A 19,644-nucleotide genomic window follows, 5' to 3' on the forward strand; every position below is an offset into this window, starting at 1 on the left:
TACTGCTCTTAATCACTCTGGAATAAATTAATATTGTCTTTTCTTTTCGGGCATTTAATGAATCCAGTCCCGGTGGTCAGAGCAACCTCTTCACATACTTGTGGTCACCTCCATATCCGGCATGTGTTATCCTTACTGCCTGTAGAGGAGTAGAAAGCACAACAGATGGTTCCATATTACAGTACATGTACAGTATGGGGGGGGGGGGGGTGCTTTTCATCCAGAATTACCAACTTTTTTATGGAGGGACAGACAGTATAGGCTGAAAGGAAATGGGGTGAAAGATGGGGGGATGACATGCAGTAAAGGCTGTCGGGATCTGCCAGACTGGATTACCAGCCAAGGTGCCTGGACCACTGAGCATCATCACTTTACCTGTGATGATGGTGTCGCCCTCGTAGTTGAAGGCAGAGGAGAAGATTTCGTCTGTGTGACCCTCCAGGATCTGCAGGCAGACTCCAGACTGAACGTCCCACAGGCGAACCGTCCTGTCTGAGCTAGCGGTGAGCACCCTGCCCCCCTGGGGGCTGAAACAGACCTGCAGGCAGACAGACACACCAAGAATTAGAGTCTAGAATAGATAATTTTGGGCCTTGATATGAAAAGCGTTGAAAAGCATTGGTCGGACTCTAGACTGTAGAGAACGGCGCGGGAGAGAGGAGCGCACCGAGGTGTGTGAGTGGGACGGTGATAGATAAGGGACTTTAGAGTGCAGGCAGCACGAGGAGCTTAACCGATTTTGCGGAATGGAATTGATAAGAGAGCGTCTGGGGGGGAAGTGAACGCATCTGTGACACCTTTCCACATCCCTGAAAAGGTCACCCGACTTTAAATATAGCAGGAGCAGCAGGAAGGATAATGACACCGGGAGGGAACCCGGCCTGAGTGAAGCTTTCCTCCCAAGTGGACCGCTTGATATGGCTTCTTAAGATGATTGAGTTGGAGGAAGACAGAAGACGTCATGCCACGGTGGTCTCTTTATCCACACGCCGAGGTAAAGCCGGTGGTGATTAAACTGCGCTGGCTCTCTAGACGCTCATAAAAGTAAAAGCATGTTTCATTAAAAAAAGAAAACAAGTGGAGCAGCCCCCCGAGAGACGCGACCCCCAGGACAGGAAATGGAAACCAACACGCCAAAGTACACTGGAGAGGAAATGAGAGGCACAGCCCAGAAAGGCGTAAAGACTAAATACTGACTTATAAATTGATGACGGTATCGCTGGCCTAAAATGTACAATTTAGGACAGGGGTATTCAACTATAGATTAGGCCGGGGGCCACAACTGTAGAATGATTGTGTGTGGGGTGGAAGCACAGCATGCGCGCACAGCCGCACACGGCAAATGTGTGGGTTCTCAAAATGCATTTTGTGCTCAAACACGAAGATTTAATACATTTCTGCACAGTAATGAACAGGAAAATATGTCTATAGGATATGCTACCTTAGAATAGATGTAGACCTATTTGACAGTGTATAAACATAATTGCCTTGACATTAACGAATGTCAACGAGCACCAGCTAGACACACACACACACACTGGAGACTGGAGTCTGTCTCATTTCTCTCCAAAAGCCCTTGATTATGATGGAATATGATTAAGAATTACTGTTATTATTGTAATCTCACACTTCATATCGCACACACCATACCTGTAACTTTCATTAGCCATAAAAACAAAGAATAAAAAAAGTCTTCCAGGGGCCACAAGAGGGCACTCCAGTTCTCTCTCTCTCTCTCTCTCTCTCTCTCTCTCTCTCTCTCTACGTTAGTGGTATTCAAATGGCAGCCCACGGGGAAAATGGAAGAATTTCTATTTTAGATTTTTTAATTCTGGTAATAATAAGAGGGCTAATGAAAGTTACAGGTATGGTGTGTGCGATATGAAGTGTGAGATTACCATAATGACAGTAATACTATATTCAAGGGGGACTCGTTGAGTTGGTGTTATTGTCCAGGCAATTACGTTCATGCACTGTCAAATAGATCTACGTTTATTCTAAGTAGGGTTGTCCCGATCGGATCGGGTGATCGGAAATCGGGGGCCGATCACGTCATTTTCGAATGACCGGAATCGGGAACAAGAAAACGTGATCGGGACATCCCTAATCCTAAGGTAGCATAGACCTGTATAGACATATTATCCTGCTCATACTGTGCAGAAATATATACATAAATCTTCGTGTTTTAGCACAAAACGCAAGGGGTTTGAGGGGTGTGTTTTGCACTCTATATGCTGTGTTTGGCTGTGTTTGATGTGTGATGGATATGCTGCTGCATTGCCTGGAGGAAGCCAAACTAAAATGAGTTTTACTCTTATGTGCCTGTACTCAAAGCACAACCTTGAACCTTGACAGGGTAAAAGAAAACCGATTATACCCGACGAGGGAAATGTTGGCCCTTAGAAGTGGATGATGCACTGCAGGTGAAAAGTGTCACGGCTCATTAACCCATTCTGAACTGAGATCAGATTCATACGAGGTTTCCACTGGACACACACTGGTCTGATGAACCCATTCTGACCTGAGATCAGATTCTAAAAATGTCAGTCGTTCTTCGATTTTTCAAAAATAGCAGACCTACAAGCTCGTATCGCGCCACTCGGTGGCGCGATATGAGCTTGTAGATCTGCTATTTTTCAATAGCTAAAGCATAACATGATGCCAACACCAAAATGGATGCCCGGTCAGAATGGGTTAATGCTGCATGAGGCTCTGTGCAGGATGCATCTCTGATGACATCCATTCAAGTGCTGTCTTTCAGAATCACTTCTAGCCAGCCAGTTTGATATTCATTCATTCCAACCTTCAAGGGCGTGACAAATTTCTGCATGTCATTCGTCGTAATGAGCAGAGCGTGGCAGGAAAGGCCATGCGGGGGTTACTAGGGGAGCGAGAGGGGACAAATTACACTACAAGTGCCCTTTAGTGTATGTGAGAGCATGAAGTTTACGCTCTCATCTCTGCCCGTGCATCCGACACCGTTTTCCCTTTAAAATCACATCCGTTTACGCCGTAAACGGATGAAAAGGCAGATGAAAGGGAAAGGTTGACCACCGTGGCGGGTGTGTCCTGTTACAAAGAGATTAGCGTCTCATAATCCCATGGAATCATCCCTCCGTCCGCTCCATTACTGCCTGATGTGTTTCAGTAAGTAAACAGAAGGTGAATCCTGGTTCATCATCACACACAAACCCTGCTCTGCGCCGGAGCCTGAAGTATACGCACCTGCACGCACGCACATTCATGCATTTTCAGAGCATGCTTATTTGCATGCCACCTTAACAGAGTTATACTTTAAGTTTAATGTTATGTTATTGCAATACCCTCACAGCACACAGTTTGAGAACCACTGGCATACACAACAACACATACTCACTGTCAGGGTGTGGTCACGGAGGTAGGACTCAAATGCAGAACGACCAGGCCAGGCAGAGAAGTGAATGTTCAAGAGGTTTATTTCTCAAAAAACCCACGTGGAAACATCACAAGGAACAATATACATGGAACAACTGACCACAACATATACGACGACGAACTGACAAGGAGCTGAAAACACTGGGGCATATATATAGACAAGACTAACTACACACAGGTGAATTGAAGCACACAATCAACAATGGGATAGGCTAACAGACAACAGAACACAGGTGGTTAGGGTTACACTAATACAGGGGGGTGAGACAAGGCAGGAGACAGAAAACAAGGTAGACAGGAAATCACAGAACACTATTACAAAATAAGGTACAGAACACAAATATAAGTAATAAGACCCAAAACACAGACAAAGTCCAAGGGCAGAGGAGCGTACCGTGACAGTACCTCCCCCTCAACGGACAGCTTCCAGATGTCCCAAAACTCAGACAAGGAACACTGAGCCGGGTGGGTGGAGGGGGTCTGGAGGAGGGGACAGAGGAAAAGGGGTCTGGGGACAAGGACCCGAGATGGATGGCCAGGTTGAAGTGGAGTTGGTCTGGAGGACGGCCAGGCAGTTGGAACCACCCAGGAGGACGAAGAAGTTGGCCTGGCCACTTGGGAAAAGGGTCAGGAGGACGACCAGAGGGGCGGAGCCACCCAGGCAAACTGTAATGTCGGCATGGCCGCTTAGGAGGGTCCGGAGGTCGACCAGATGGGCGGAGCCACACAGGAAAACGTCGGCCCAGCTGCTTGGGAGGAGAGTCTGGAGGACGACCAGACAGGTGGTCCCACTTAGGAGTTCTGGGCCACACAGGCCCTGGGGCGCAGAGTTGTGGCAGCAGAGCCTCAGTGGAAGCAGACTGCAGTGGCAGGACCTGAGAGGAGGCGAGCGATGGGACTTCGGAGGAGGCGACCTGCAGCGGCGGGGCCTTGGAGGCGAGCTGCAGCGGCGGGGCCTCGGAGGCGAGCTGCAGGGGCGGGGCCTCGGAGGCGAGCTGCAGGGGCGGGGCCTTGGAGGCGAGCTGCAGCGGCGGGACCTCGGAGGCGAGCTGCAGGGGCGGGGCCTCGGAGGCGAGCTGCAGGGGCGGGGCCTCGGAGGCGAGCTGCAGGGGCGGGGCCTTGGAGGCGAGCTGCAGCGGCGGGACCTCGGAGGCGAGCTGCAGGGGCGGGGCCTCGGAGGCGAGCTGCAGCGGCGGGGCCTCGGAGGCGAGCTGCAGCGGCAGGGCCTCAGGCAGAGGAGACAGAGCCGCAGACGGGAGAGCTGGGGCTGCAGACGGAACTGCAGGTCGAGGGGCTGGGGCTGCAGGCGGGGCTGCAGGTCTAGGAGCTGGGGCTGCAGACGGGGCTGCAGGTCTAGGAGCTGGGGCTGCAGACGGGGCTGCAGGTCTAGGAGCTGGGGCTGCAGACGGGGCTGCAGGTCTAGGAGCTGGGGCTGCAGACGGGGCTGCAGGTCTAGGAGCTGGGGCTGCAGACGGGGCTGCAGGTCTAGGAGCTGGGGCTGCAGACGGGGCTGCAGGTCGAGGAGCCGGGGCTGCAGGTCGAGGAGCTGGGGCTGCAGACGGGGTGCTTTGGAGGCCACTGGGAGGATGTTGAGAGCCATGGCGACCACGCCTTCTCCTGGCAGGCCCACGGTTCCCCACACAAAGGGCCAAGCGTGACCCCTCATATGGGTCCTGGATGGTAGTCGGCTCAGGATAGACAGGTATTTTTACCTTGCTACAAAAGTAGGCCAGCAGGCTCATAGGCTGGTTTTCCAATGGTGCAGGAGTGGGGCTGGTAGATGCAGACACAGGCTGGAGGCCCACAAACCCGAGTCTGATTGACTGGGGCATGGGCTGGTCACAAGCAGGCTGGGAAGCGGGAGAACCAGAACCGGACAGCTGAAAACTATTCAGCCTCTGCCGGACCACATCAATGTGAGGAACGAAGTGGCTCACCCATGGCCTCTCACCAAACCATTTCTGCTGGTCTGAAATCCTCCCCAGCAGCTCAACATGCTGGCTGGGAGGTGAAGCGATGAGGCCATTCACTGCAGACTCGAACTCCTGTACCTTCTTCCGAAAAAGCTGCCGTTCTGCTGAGTCCATAATTGGTCAGTTCGTACTGTCAGGGTGTGGTCACGGAGGTAGGACTCAAATGCAGAACGACCAGGCCAGGCAGAGAAGTGAATGTTCAAGAGGTTTATTTCTCAAAAAACCCACGTGGAAACATCACAAGGAACAATATACATGGAACAACTGACCACAACATATACGACGACGAACTGACAAGGAGCTGAAAACACTGGGGCATATATATAGACAAGACTAACTACACACAGGTGAATTGAAGCACACAATCAACAATGGGATAGGCTAACAGACAACAGAACACAGGTGGTTAGGGTTACACTAATACAGGGGGGTGAGACAAGGCAGGAGACAGAAAACAAGGTAGACAGGAAATCACAGAACACTATTACAAAATAAGGTACAGAACACAAATATAAGTAATAAGACCCAAAACACAGACAAAGTCCAAGGGCAGAGGAGCGTACCGTGACACTCACTAGGGTCCTAATTCATTAAAAAGAAATACGCCACCGTTACACTGTGGCGGAAACAGATATCGTATTTATCCGTCCGATCAAGCTACGTTGAGATGACGTGTTATTCAGAGAGTGGTGTGTACCACAGGTTCGCAGGCGTATCGCAGGTGTATGTCATACTGAAAGCAGCGGGTGCAAAGTGATCGGAAAAGCACCCGACAACCTCATCTGCATTGATCCACGCCCCATATCGTACCATAAAATGACTCAGCAGACAGCAGTTTGAGATCCGTCTGTCAAAAAAAGAAAAAAGGCTTTGCAGCCGCAGACTATAATAGCGGCTTCACCAAATAAATCACAGCCGCGGTCACTGCTATGAATATAGCCCGCACTCTATTAATTTAATAATTCTACACATTTGCAGGACAGTTGGGGCTTTTATGTTATGTCGTTTTTGCACCATTGTATATTACCACTGTAGGCTACTATATATGTACAAACTGACATCAATCCATCAAAGGACACCAAAGGAAATTAAAAGATTTCCAAGCTTACAACGGTGCGTGCTCCGCTGAAGCAATATAATTATAATTTATTTAATTAAGTTCGGGACCAAGGCGGGTGCTCACTCACACCTTTGCAGAGGTAAAACATATCCGATATTTAAAATATCGGATATATGTCTGCAAAAGTCGTCTTTTGAGAGAGAGCTAGAGAGAGAGAGAGAGAGAGAGAGGGAGGGGGGCATGGGCCCTCGACACTGTTTGCGCGATAAAGAACAGTAGCCTATATATACATTCATAAGTGAATAATTATAGGCCTACCTGTATACCTCGTAGGCCTGGGATCCTCTTGTCTGAAGAAATTATAATCCAGTGAGTTTATCCAGTGAGTTAAACTATTCTGTGTGTGGCATCCATGCATGTGATCAATATCAATATACATTATTATAAAGTCTGTCCGTCATGTTTGTGAACAAGCGCGAGTGGAGGTGAGCTGGCTTAAAAATATGATATGACTGGTCGACTTTCAAACACGCTGATGCCATTCATTAGGCTAATGTGGTCTTCTATTTTTTATATAGGGCTATATAACCCTATTCATTTTCCAATGTGAATCGGATCGGCATACAAGTGCACTCAGCTTTTATTATATAGGCTATAATTGTCTCCACCAGGCTGAAGGCATGGGGGGAGAGTATGTTTTGCACTCCGTCCGTCCGTCCGTGTGTGTGTGTGTGTGTGTGTCCGTCCGTGTGTCCGTGAGCAGCTAATCTTGGCCACCGTTAACCCGGTCAATGCCAAATTTTGCACACACACTCCCTGGATGCCAACGATGAACCTCTGCCCCAAACTTTCCAGAACGGCCTGTTATAGAGCCACCAGGAGGCCGCTTTGTGCAAAACAACCCGGTTGATGCCAAATTTTGCACACACACTCCCTGGATGCCAACGATGAACCTCTGCCCCAAAATTTCCACAACGGCCTGTTATAGCGCCACCAGGAGGCCGCTTTGTGCAAAACAAGTTTTTGCACAGTACACCTACAGATTTTGTCCAAACATCACGCAAATTGGTACACAGCTAGTCTCTCTAGAGCCATTCAACGAAACGGGTCTTTCAGATTTCTCCGACTCCATCCTGATTGGTTAAGATTGGCTTCCAAAGTTCACAGGAGTGCTCAGTTTCAAACAAAATGCTGCAAATCATGAACACATCGCGTGATTTCCGTGAAATTGTGCACGCACATTCCCACTAGGCCGAGGAAGAAATGCCACATGAACAATTTCAACTCAGCTTCAAGGTGGCGCTATAACTGGCCGAAAAGTGTTTTTACCTCTAATTTACTTTTGTTGGCCTTTTATCCAACCACCAGATGAAGGCAAGCTGCAATGTCCTACATTCCTATCCTGGTGGAGACCTGGGCACTTTTTCTAGTTTCTTTATGTGCTGATCGACCAATATGTTGGGGACACATGCCTACATATTTTATCTGAGATTTGGGAACAATTCATTGATTTAGCATGAAGACTAAAGCCTTCTGAATAAATCTATACGCAAGTGTATGCTTCCGCAAATTTCTCCGCCACCTAAAGACGTCCCGTAGGATTTGACGGAGTTTCCGAACAACCTACGTGAGCGTCAAGTTCACGGCCATTTCCATGAATTTCAAATGAATGTGGGAAATCCACGTAAATGCCTTTCCGCTAGCGTCACGTCATTATATCAGCGGAAACGCGCTGAAGAATCAGGACCTAGGTGTGGGACGATATGGGTATGTCGGTAATATCACCATATTCAATATATTGCGATATTCAATATATAGCAAAAGATTTCATCAACGATATATCTCAATGTCTGCAGCTGGAAATGTAAAAGAAATAACCATAAAATGCAAAAATGTGGAATTATGTATTTATTCCAAAATCTTACAAGGTTTTTTGTGTCACAAACTGTCTGTCCACAATAATGGGTAGCCTACGAATACTAGTACTAACTAATCAATATCACGATATTGGGAGGACGATACTATATATATACTAATATCACAGGAGGAAGTATCGCGATATACTGTGATATCGATATATCGGCACACCCCCTAATACTCACAGTCGAGAGCCTCCGTGCGGTCACCGTTTTGAACGGTGGCGACCTTTCAAACCTCTGGTGCTTTGGGGATTAAGGGCCGTGCCGACGGCTCAACCAAGCAGCACAGGGAGGTGACAAGGACATGCTCCCCAAACTGGCTGGCTAATTGGCTATATACCTTTGAGTCACAGAGATCACTTCTCTCCTCTGGCCTCGAAGCGACTGCCTGTCAACGTGCGTTATGCTTTTTCACCGTGACGACATGAAAATAACCATTCTGCCAGACACGGGCGGATAGAGAAGGCAGTTTTTGGGCTCTAGCCAATTAAGACCTGAGACCAGATTCTAGAAAATGTCTTCTAAATCCTGACAGTTTTCTGAAAAACCTATGTTTCTATTTCATGTCAACGACCCACAGAATTATCTGTATTTGGCCATCGACCCCCCATCTGAAAATATGTAGTTCCAGGGACCCCCCCAGAAGCAAAGATGAGTTAAAACCGTTACGCTGTGAACGCACATAGATTCAAAGATTTGCCCCACATTTTCACTATCTTTCAAAAATAGCAGATCTACAAGCTCGTAGCGTGGCACTCGCGCTACGAGCTTGTAGATCTGCTATTTTTCAATAGCCGAAGTTTAACATAATGGTTAAAGTGGTTGCAAGCTATAAGGTGGCACAGACGCGTCCTCAGGTCTAAATGGACTAGTCACTAGTGCACTGACCTTGGAGATCTCTCCCTCGTGGCCCTCCAGCTTCGCTAGACACTGATGTGTTGCTGCGCTGTAGACCCGCGCCGTACCTACAGACAGACAGACAGACAGACAGACAGACAGACAGACAGACAGACAGACAGACAGACAGACAGACAGACAGACATTATCTATGTAATAATGTACCATGTGGTGCAAAAAAGTATAAAAAATGTACCCAAGTAAAAGTACAGTACAGTATCGGCATCAAAATGTACTTAAAGTACTAAAAGTAAAAGTACTCATATTTCAGAAAATCCCATTTCACAAGTTCAAAATCTTTTGAAAATAGCCGATCGACAAGCTCACAAGATTGTGAGCTTGTAGATCGGCCATTTTCAAATGGCTGAAATGTAAATAGGGCTGAAGTGGTTGATGTATGTTTTGGTTTTCTAATCTCCAAAGTAACTAGTAATTAAAAATTAAAATAGTTAAGTAAGAGTAGAAGTAAAAGTACTGGAAATACTCAAGTGAAGTACAAATTCCTCAAAATTGTACTTGTATGTCTGTTTAGAGTCTAAACAGACATAGGGACAGACATAGCTGTCCCTGCATGGATGCACAACTCAAAAAGGAATGGTTTTGGACATTACAAGGTTTCTCCGCGACAGTGACAATACAATGTCCTCATTTCAAGGATCTTGGAGCATATTGTTATTGTTATTGTTGTAGCTGTTTAGTGTTGAGCTGACCAGTGTAGTGTTTAGTGTGGTCTCACCATCAGCCGAGGCTGTCGCTATGAGCTGACCAGTGTAGTCAAAGCAGACGTCCAACACCTCTCCTTCGTGTCCAGACAGGGTGGCCACACACTTCCCATATGTGGCTTCCCACACCTATACAGAACACAGAGCGACTTACAGTGAGCGAGAATAACATTAAATAGATATAAATAGTCATAGTCACCAAATATCTGTCTAACAGTAGAATATCTGTACAATGAAACTATGAGTATACACACAATGTGTGCTACAGTATGTCTACATATGCTATCACATATTTTCACCTTTGTATACGCCTGCAAGGTCGTGAAGGCTCAGGGCAGGTGCTACGCCACACAGCAAGAAAATCAGACAGACACAGCGAACACGCCAGCATGTACCTGTTAGCTGTGTCAGTCTGTAATTTACCTGCTAACCTCGCCTAGGGACACGCAGAGCCAGAGACGTGACTAATTATTGCTTGTGAACATGACACATCTCTGCATAATAATCACAATGAGGAATTGAGGCGTGTTTTCTGTCATTGAAATTCTTCTGGATGAGCAACAACTGAACTGGGAGCGGTATTCCTGAATATTCACAACTAGACTAATGCTGCCTGCTTTTGCAGGCCGCTAGTAATGCTTTTGGGCAAGCAATAATGCTTGGCAATAAACATTGTTGTTTGTGGGAGCTTAAAAATACTTTAGAGTGGCAGATCCATAGCTTCTTAAGCCTGTTTTTATACTTTGTCGTCCGACGCATTGCGGAGCTTAATTGTAGATTTGCTATTTGCAAGACATATCCCAATAGGGACAGCAAGTGTTTAGTGAAGCGCTATTTTCAGAGGATGGGGATGAGAGCTAGGGCCGCCACCACCATTACAAATTGAAGTTGTCCATTAATTGTGATTAACGATTTAATTGATTGTTTTTGCATTGAACATTGGAACGTTAGCATTTGTATTTCTATTTGGCCTTTTAGGCTTCCTAATCACAAATTGATTAGATGAGACAAATAGCCTAATGTAAATGTACAAAGAAATCACTGACACATTTAATGTCTTATTTCCTTTCCAAATAGTGGAAATAGCAGATCTACTGTACAAGCTTACACCACGTCAATTCGTGACGTGTTGTATGCTTGTAGATCTGCTATTTTCTATATTTCTAATTAAAGAGGTCACCTTGCAGGTTTTATCCATGGAGCCGCTGACAATGAGGGAACAGTCCCAGTTCCACTGGACGTTGGTGATCTCCCCCCTGTGGCCAATCAGGGTGTGAACACGTCTGAGACGCACACACACACACACACACACACACACACACACACACACACACACACACACACACACACACACACACACACACACACACACACAAACACACACATTTGATTTACAAGCTGGCAACACGACGACTTAGACTGGCTATTGTCGCCCAATTGTTCGCCTATTTTGCAGAAAGCTCGTCTATCATGACATGCTCACCCAGTCACTCAGAACAACAGCACTGCTAAGGTTCATGTCGCCAAACACACAAAAGATGTGCGCACGGCACGCAGACACACACACACACACACACACACACACACACACACACTCGCGCACACACGTGCACACTCACAGCCCTGGTCTATGTGACAAAGACATGCTCCAAAGGAGTGGGGACCATATTATTTTACACACTCTCGCGCACACTCTCACACGCATGCACACGCACACGCACACGCACACGCACACGCACACGCACGCACACACACACACACACACACACACACACACACACACACACACACACACACACACACACACACACACACACACACACACACACACTGTGATGCCCCACACACATAATGAGTAGTGGATATGCCTGCCTATTGCCTAACTGTCATCCTGTAGGTGAGCCTGGGTAGGGCATTGGGCTGATGGCTGATGGGAGAGCACCTGGGCCCGGTGTCTCCCAGAGGCTATAAATGCCACACTCGCCCCATTTGAGAAGAGAGATCCAGGGGAGGCACACCTGCTGCCTCCACTCCCTGCTTTAGCCTCCATGTCTCCGTTCATTTATGTTTGATTGTTCTTTCCATCCACACATGCACCACACCATGTATCACACATCCATACACTACACCTACACCACTGACTTACTGACTACACACCCCACAGCATTCGTTATGTCCAGTACTGCAGTCTTTAGTTTATTTGTATAGGCCTATTATTTAATAAACACATATATTGTTCATCTTGCGACTGTCTCCTGCTCCTAATGTTTGTCATAGCAAGAGCCAGCTATGACACACACACACACACACACACACACACACACACACACACACACACACACACACACACACACACACATACACACACACATACACACACACACACACACACACACACACACACACACACACACACACACACACACACACACACACACACACACACACAGTGTGGTGAAGTGAAGGTGATGTCTGACCTCCCTGAGGCGACATGCCATAGAGAAACGGTATGGTCAAAGGAGCCGGTCACCAGCTGGTCACCCACTGTGTTAAAAGACAGGGCGATGACCTCTGCAGTGTGACCCTGGAGAGAGAGAGAGAGAGAGAGAGACACACACACACACACAGACAGACAGACAGACAGACAGACAGTGAAGACAGCATATGGGGGATTTAAGAGAGAAGGTGGGGAAGAACATGAGAAGAGAAGAGATCTGACGATAATGCCCACTTCATTTGACAGTAATCATCTCTCCTATATATATATATATATATATATATATCCCCCTTCTCTATATACTGAAGTACAAATCACTTCACAGAATCGGCACACAATTCAGCATTTTTTCATTTTGCCGGTATTGTTGTGTAGAGTGTCTCCTAAGGCTTAGCAGGGTTATGCTGCAAGTAATTGAAGCGCTGACTTCGATCCACCTTATCTCTCTCTCTCTGGAGCCTCCCGTATAGTTAGCCATCCCCGGCTGTTTCCTTGTGCAGTCGCCACTTCAAAGATAGCCGCCCGCCCGTTCCCCTCGGAATAGCTATACGATCACCGCATTAACGTGTTAGATATGCATTTAATTCCCATCAGATAATCACGGGATGAGAAGTCAGAGTGGATTGAGAAGCAGATGAGGCCTGAGGCAGCTCATTAATTAATAATCACTGGACTACTTGCAGGAGCACCTACAGCAGTGCTATACAAAAACGCTACTGTTAATGGTTCTTCTGACACTGTTAATGTGGTAGTCTTCATGTTAGTCTGTTGCTTTCCATTCTTTTGTTTGGCCACTTGGATAAATAGATTCATTGTCAATATGACAACCTGTTGGGTTAACCCATTACGACCTGGCTGGAACGTGCTCACCGTCAGAGTGGCCACCTCTTTGCCGGTCTCTACGTCCCACAGCTTGGCAGTGGTGTCCATGCTGCCAGTCGCCACCAAGGTGCTCTGAGGGTTGAATGCCAGGCACACCTAACAGCACACACACACACACACACACACACACACACACACACACACACACACACACACACACACACACACACACACACACACACACACACACACACACACACACACAGCTCAGTTAGGTAGTGTTGTAGTACTCAAGTCTTACTTGACTCGTCTCGAGTTCCGGACTCGAGCCCACCTTTTCATTTACTCGTCTTGGTCTCGTCTTGGCCAGCTCCATATATGGACCCCGGGCAGGTGCCCTGTCCAGAGGCCGGACAGAGGCCTTTTTGGGGTGGTTCTCAACACTACAGTTAGGTACTATTTGTCACAAAATCAACCAGGGCTTGCCCAGAGGCATACTTATGAATTATGATTCATTCTCTTCCAAATGAATGCTGATACTGTTAATGTTGTGCTCTCTGTTACCAATTAGGCTACTTACTATCTCTGCGGTGTGTCCTCGGAACGTATGATAACATTTCCCGGTCTCTGCACTCCACAGTTTGCAGGTCTTGTCGAAAGAACCCGTGGCAATCTTGTCTCTGAGTGAGTTTCGAGAAAAGGGACATCATGAAAATGACTGCACATATCTTTGAAAGGAGACAAAAAAGCCCTTTCAAACAACCAAACAACAGCACAAAAGGTAAGTGATATATAATATCTCTCTACCCATAGGGGTTGTTGAATGAAATGGCATAGACCACATTCCTGTGACCCTCCAGAACGCGCAGCTCTTTGCCCGATGCCGTGTCCCACATCCTGCATGTCCGGTCATAGCTCCCAGTTATGAAACTGCAACGAGAGAGAGAGAGAGAGAGAGAGAGAGAGAGAGACACGAGTAGAAGGATGGAGGTTACTGTTTACCTCCCCAGCATAATAGAAATGCCTGGGGGTTTCTGCAATAGAGACTTTTCTGGGGGTTTCTGCAAGTACATTTACTTAAAGGTATATTCAGTGATTTCACTTAATTCAAATATCACTTATTTTTTTGTTTTGTTGCGATAATCCTCCCTACTATAGAGTGTGCTGGCCATATAAGGAGTTCCTCCCTGTCCCCAGTTAACCCCTGGGGGTCAAAAAACCTTAGGTTTCGTTTTTGACTCTGTATCCTGATTGGACGAAAGGCTGGGTCCCACAGCCAAAAACGAAACCTAAGGTTTTTTGAGTGAAATCACTGAATATACCTTTAAGTACTGTACTTAAGTACCATTTTTGAGGGGCGCTATAGTGTAGATTTTTGTCCTAACACAAACATTAAATGCTATGCTAATGGAGAATTTACATCATAGTCATACTGTACTGTATATGTGTCTGAGTAAATCGGTATCTTTGTCCTAACACAAACATTAAATGCCATGACAATGAATGGAGAATTTATGTCATATGTAGACGAGCGAATCAGTATTTTTAAATTCCCAATGACAATGAATGGAGAATGTTCGTCATATTGTGTCTGAGCAAAGCGGCATGTTACGTCATGATGATGTACGACGATGATAAGAGCGCCCCTGACTTCACATGGGTGTTATTTTACTTAATACTTGAGTCGTTCCAATTTACTTCTACTCCACTACATCTCGGATCCAAATATTGTAGTTTTACTACACTACATTTATTTGACAAGTTTAGTTACTATAGTTACTTTGTAGATTTTGATTATTATCACAAAACATACATTACCCACTTGTTCAGCCCTATATATTTATATACATTTCGGCCATTTGAAAATAGAAGATCTACAAGCTCCAAATGTGTCGCATCGCAACAATCTGCTATTTTCACAATATTTGTACATATTTTTGAAAACTTGTGAAATGGGACATTCTGTATAATGAGTACTTTCTACTTTTGGCACTTTAAGTACATTTTGATACCAATACTTTTGTACTTTTACTGAAGAACATTTTGAATTTACTTGAAACAGAGTATTTTAATTCTACATTGCAGTATTGATAACAAATTGAGTACTTTTGTTTCCCACCACTGGCTCTCTGTGTGTGTTTCAGACGAACATACCTCGAACCTGATTTGTTGAAGGCAACATTTGTCAGCGGCAATAAGTGTGTCTGCAGTACCTGAAATAAAACCAGACCAGAGAAGGAATATTAGAAAATGTCAACCGCGACTGTATCAATTAAATAAAAAAATATCATATGACACAATCTTTGTACAATCTAAAATATTATGTGATACTGAAATGCAACCAACGTCCAATATATCCATTTAGTCCAATAATTAAATCATTTAATTTTGTCCAACCTCTTGAGGTTGGGACAAAATTGGATTATTTTGTGTCTCACCTGATTCTGACAGGTCTACTAGCCAGGATAAAAAATCTACCCTAATCTGCTCAATGCTAATACCCTAAATTTGCCTTAATCCAAGATGCCACCATTGACAACCTATTAAGGCAATATTTTCTAAATTTCATTATGCTTTAAGTATCATGTGACATGTCAAACTAGGGGGTTTTCAGGATTCTGAATCCATTCCAAGCATTAGTTTTGCACAAAAAACACTCATTGGGTTAAAAACAGCCATAGCCGTCATCACAAATGTGGGCAGTGGCTATGGCCAAATTCAGTCCAAGGAGTGTTTTTCATGCAAAACTAATGATTGGAATGGATTCACATGCTACTTAAAGCATAATGAAAATTGGAAAATATTGCCTTATAATAAATAGGTTATCAAAAGGGCCATCTTGGATTAAGGCAAATTTAGGGTATTAGCAGTGAGCAGATTAATCCAATGTTGTCCAACCTGAGAGGATTTTTTTTACTATATTTACTGGACTAATTAACTTGATGTGCAGGTAACACACACTACCTTGCTCAATGCTGCTCTCTAGTGTCCCATTGAAGTAATACATGTAGTTCTGCAGTACTCAAACTCAAAGTTATACTTGTTGTCAATGTTGTTGCCAATCAAAATAGTATCCTTAGGAGGATGTAATTACTAGAGATGGAAACCCCCTTTTTTGGCTACGACTCAAATTTTCGTACCCATCCAAATGACTATGTGTGTGTGTGTGTGTGTGTGTGTGTGTGTGTGTGTGTGTGTGTGTGTGTGTGTGTGTGTGTGTGTGTGTGTGTGTGTGTGTGTGTGTGTGTGTGTGTGTGTGTGTGTGTGTGTGTGTGTGTGTTTCTCTGACCTTGAAGAGGTAGAAAGGGTGGTGTTCCTGCTGGGCCTGTTTCTGCTGCAGTCTGAGGATCAGTTGTTTGACCTGCTCCACCCGGCATTCTGTGATCAGAGGTTCCGAGATCTGTATCTCTGCCACCAACTGTTCTGGGTCTGTCCTGTATGGCATGGTGGGAGACAGGTCAGGTTTTACATCATAAATACCCTACAGTGTGTGTGTGTGTGTGTGTGTGTGTGTGTGTGTGTGTGTGTGTGTGTGTGTGTGTGTATATATATATATATATATATATATATATATATATATATATATTCTCTTGAAGATTATTATTATTTATTTATTTTCAAAAGCTTTATAACTTCACTGGAGGTGTGATGTCACGAGGCGTGACCATATATGGAGGCATGACGTCACGAAGCGTGACCATATATGGAGGCATGATGTCACGAGGCATGACCATATATGGAGTCATGATGTCACGAGGCATGACCATATATGGTGGCGTGACGTCACGAGGCGCGACCATATATGGAGGCGTGATTTCACGAAGCGTGATGTCACGAGGCGTGACCATATATGGAGCCTGACCAACTGACTGGAGATACAGGTTTTCATAGTTAATGCAACCTATGGTCACAATAATAAAACAGTAAAATAAACAATATAAGATGTAAACTGCTCAGTTGTCAGTCTTTAATGATATTTCCTTAATTCGGAAATAAGAGGCATTTAGGCAACATGAAAACTTGGCCAGAGCACATATAATTTGGAAAGATCAAACAGCATAACCTCACTTACTCTGGAGACAAATCCAAAAGGTCAATTGATTTTGTTCTCAGTTCCCCTCGTTTCTCATATTCCAGGATGATACCTGAAAACCCAAATACAAATGTGGCATCAAACATTAGCAGAAATTAGTCGGTCGGGATGGTGCAATTGCACCTTTATAGGCTAAAATAGTAAAATATGATTGAACTGTTATAGAGCAACGAAACTGCCCCCCCCCCCTACACCCACAACTTTTTCCCATACTGTAGGCTACATGTTTTTCCTTTTTTTACTTTCTATATGAAGATGTCCTGTTTCTTCATAGAAGTGTATATATTTGTACGTCTTTAATTGTTATGATTAATTGAAAAAGGAGGACCCTGATGTAAACAAGTCTTGTGCTTTCCATGTAGCAGTTTTTGTTTTGACTTGTGCTTTCGTTTGAAATGTAGCCATGCATTCTGCATACTGTGAAATAACATTTTCAATCAATCAATCAATCAAAGCAGCCAGCAGAAAACAAACCAATTTATCAAAGATAATGAATAGTGTATATAAGTATATTACCTGGTGGATAATATCTAAGAAGGAATCGTCGGAGTTTCATCTTGCTGTGTGTATGCTTATTGCTTCCTTCACTGTTGAATTGTAAAGCAACCCTAGGTGACGCGTTGTTCGTGTAGACTTAACTATTTCCGTCAACATACAGTTGCTATGACAACAACAATAGAAGACTTGGCACGCCTGCGCAGTGCGCACCGATGTTGCGCTAAAGTAAGTTGTGAACCATCACGTCCATCTCCTGCTGTTTTGACGCCATCTAGTGTCTATCAGCAGACACTACATGTGTCTGAAGATAATGGATTCTATGGTAGGCCTATAAATAAACAGTTTAACAATTCATATTGGTTTTGATTGATTGATTGCTTGTGTGTGTCTGTGCGTGTGCGTGTGTGTGTGTGTGTGTGTGTGTGTGTGTGTGTGTGTGTGTGTGTGTGTGTGTGTGTGTGTGTGTGTGTGTGTGTGTGTGTGTGTGTGTGTAACGGCCGCGGTCCCTGGTACAACATAATGGGGGTCCCTGCACCACATAATGGTCAGATGGGGGTCCGTGGGGGTCCCTCAGTGGTACAACATAAAACATGAATTAATTTAGGATTCTACTCTACAGCTCAGGTTGTATTCTCATTGTGTCCAGCAGGTGGGGTTCAAGTTAACGATGCGGCCATAGCCATAGCTAACATAACATGTGGTGTACTCACATCACATGTCCGGTTTAACGACACCAGCTTCCCCTTAGAGCTCCGGACATGTATACATGCATAATATAAGGTGCTTAACCTGATGCCCCAAATGTTAGAGAGGCCTACGGGGTCCTTGTGCAATGTAGTAGTCCGTAGTTTTCAACAAAGAAGTGTTTTAATCCTGTTTGTGTCCTATCCTGTTGGAAGTTCCCATTCCCAATGGCCATTGGCCATAGATGGCGGTAGTGAGGGAGCGCATCCGGTGAAAACTGGAATTACGCTAAAAGTAAACAGGAAGTAAACGAGAGGGGGGATGGCGTTTGGCCACAAACTGGATTAAAACGTTTTTATTGAAAACTACGGAATAATACATTGTACAAGCACCCCGTTGGCCTAACTGGGCATCGGGTAAGCAGACTAAGCACCTTATATTATGCATTTGTAGGTACTGTACACATGTTCGGAGCTAAAGGGGGCAGATGGCCTGTACCGGTGCAGTGGTGTCGTTCTCCCCCTCAGGGAAATGAACACTATAGACTCTCGTGGATTGAAAAAGTCAAAATCGACCAAATACATCTATGAGAGTCTAAGACGTATATTGGGCTACTGCAGTCACACAATGCTGTTGCTGGGTGTTGTTGACATATACCACGTGTCACGTGATATTGATACTATCAATTGGGAACACGTGCGAGTCGACAGACAGGTGTCGTACACCTTTCCACAATCAATTATTCAGCTGTGTATCAGGTCTACAGGAAACAAGGGAAAGCGACACGTATTGCTGCAATGCTGTAGGCATGATATACAGGCCTCTGGTCTACCCATGCAGTAACGTTTCGGACTGACTGTCGGACATATGTTTCTAATATAGAAGCACAAATATAATATATTTATTGAAATATTTTATATATAAGCCTATATCAGCAATTACTGTCTGCAGTCATATTTTCATTATCAAATGGCTGACCAACCAGTGGCGGTGGAGAGGCTGTTGCTATAGTAACAGCGGTAAGCGGAGTACATATCGCCCCGGCATTGCAGGCGGCATATGACC

General features: G+C 45.3%; 1 protein-coding gene across 1 annotated transcript; it reads right to left on the reverse strand.

The window, feature by feature from the left end:
• Window positions 1-104: 104 nt before the first annotated feature.
• On the reverse strand, window positions 105-18,002 carry daw1 (dynein assembly factor with WDR repeat domains 1; the record flags this gene model as incomplete). Its single annotated transcript, XM_083773556.1, has 13 exons — window positions 17,914-18,002; window positions 17,377-17,449; window positions 16,594-16,738; window positions 15,459-15,517; window positions 14,112-14,234; window positions 13,885-13,984; window positions 13,353-13,460; window positions 12,463-12,569; window positions 11,166-11,268; window positions 10,000-10,114; window positions 9,255-9,331; window positions 376-538; window positions 105-139 (listed from the first exon to the last, which is right to left on the reverse strand). The coding sequence occupies exons 1-13, from the start codon at window positions 17,951-17,953 to the stop codon at window positions 105-107; spliced, it is 1,248 nt and encodes a 415-aa protein (XP_083629682.1). The 5' UTR covers window positions 17,954-18,002.
• Between the last annotated feature and the right edge of the window lie 1,642 nt (window positions 18,003-19,644).

Source organism: Protomyctophum parallelum (genome assembly GCF_964188405.1).
Source record: "Protomyctophum parallelum genome assembly, chromosome: 9".
Taxonomy (NCBI): Eukaryota; Metazoa; Chordata; class Actinopteri; order Myctophiformes; family Myctophidae; genus Protomyctophum; species Protomyctophum parallelum.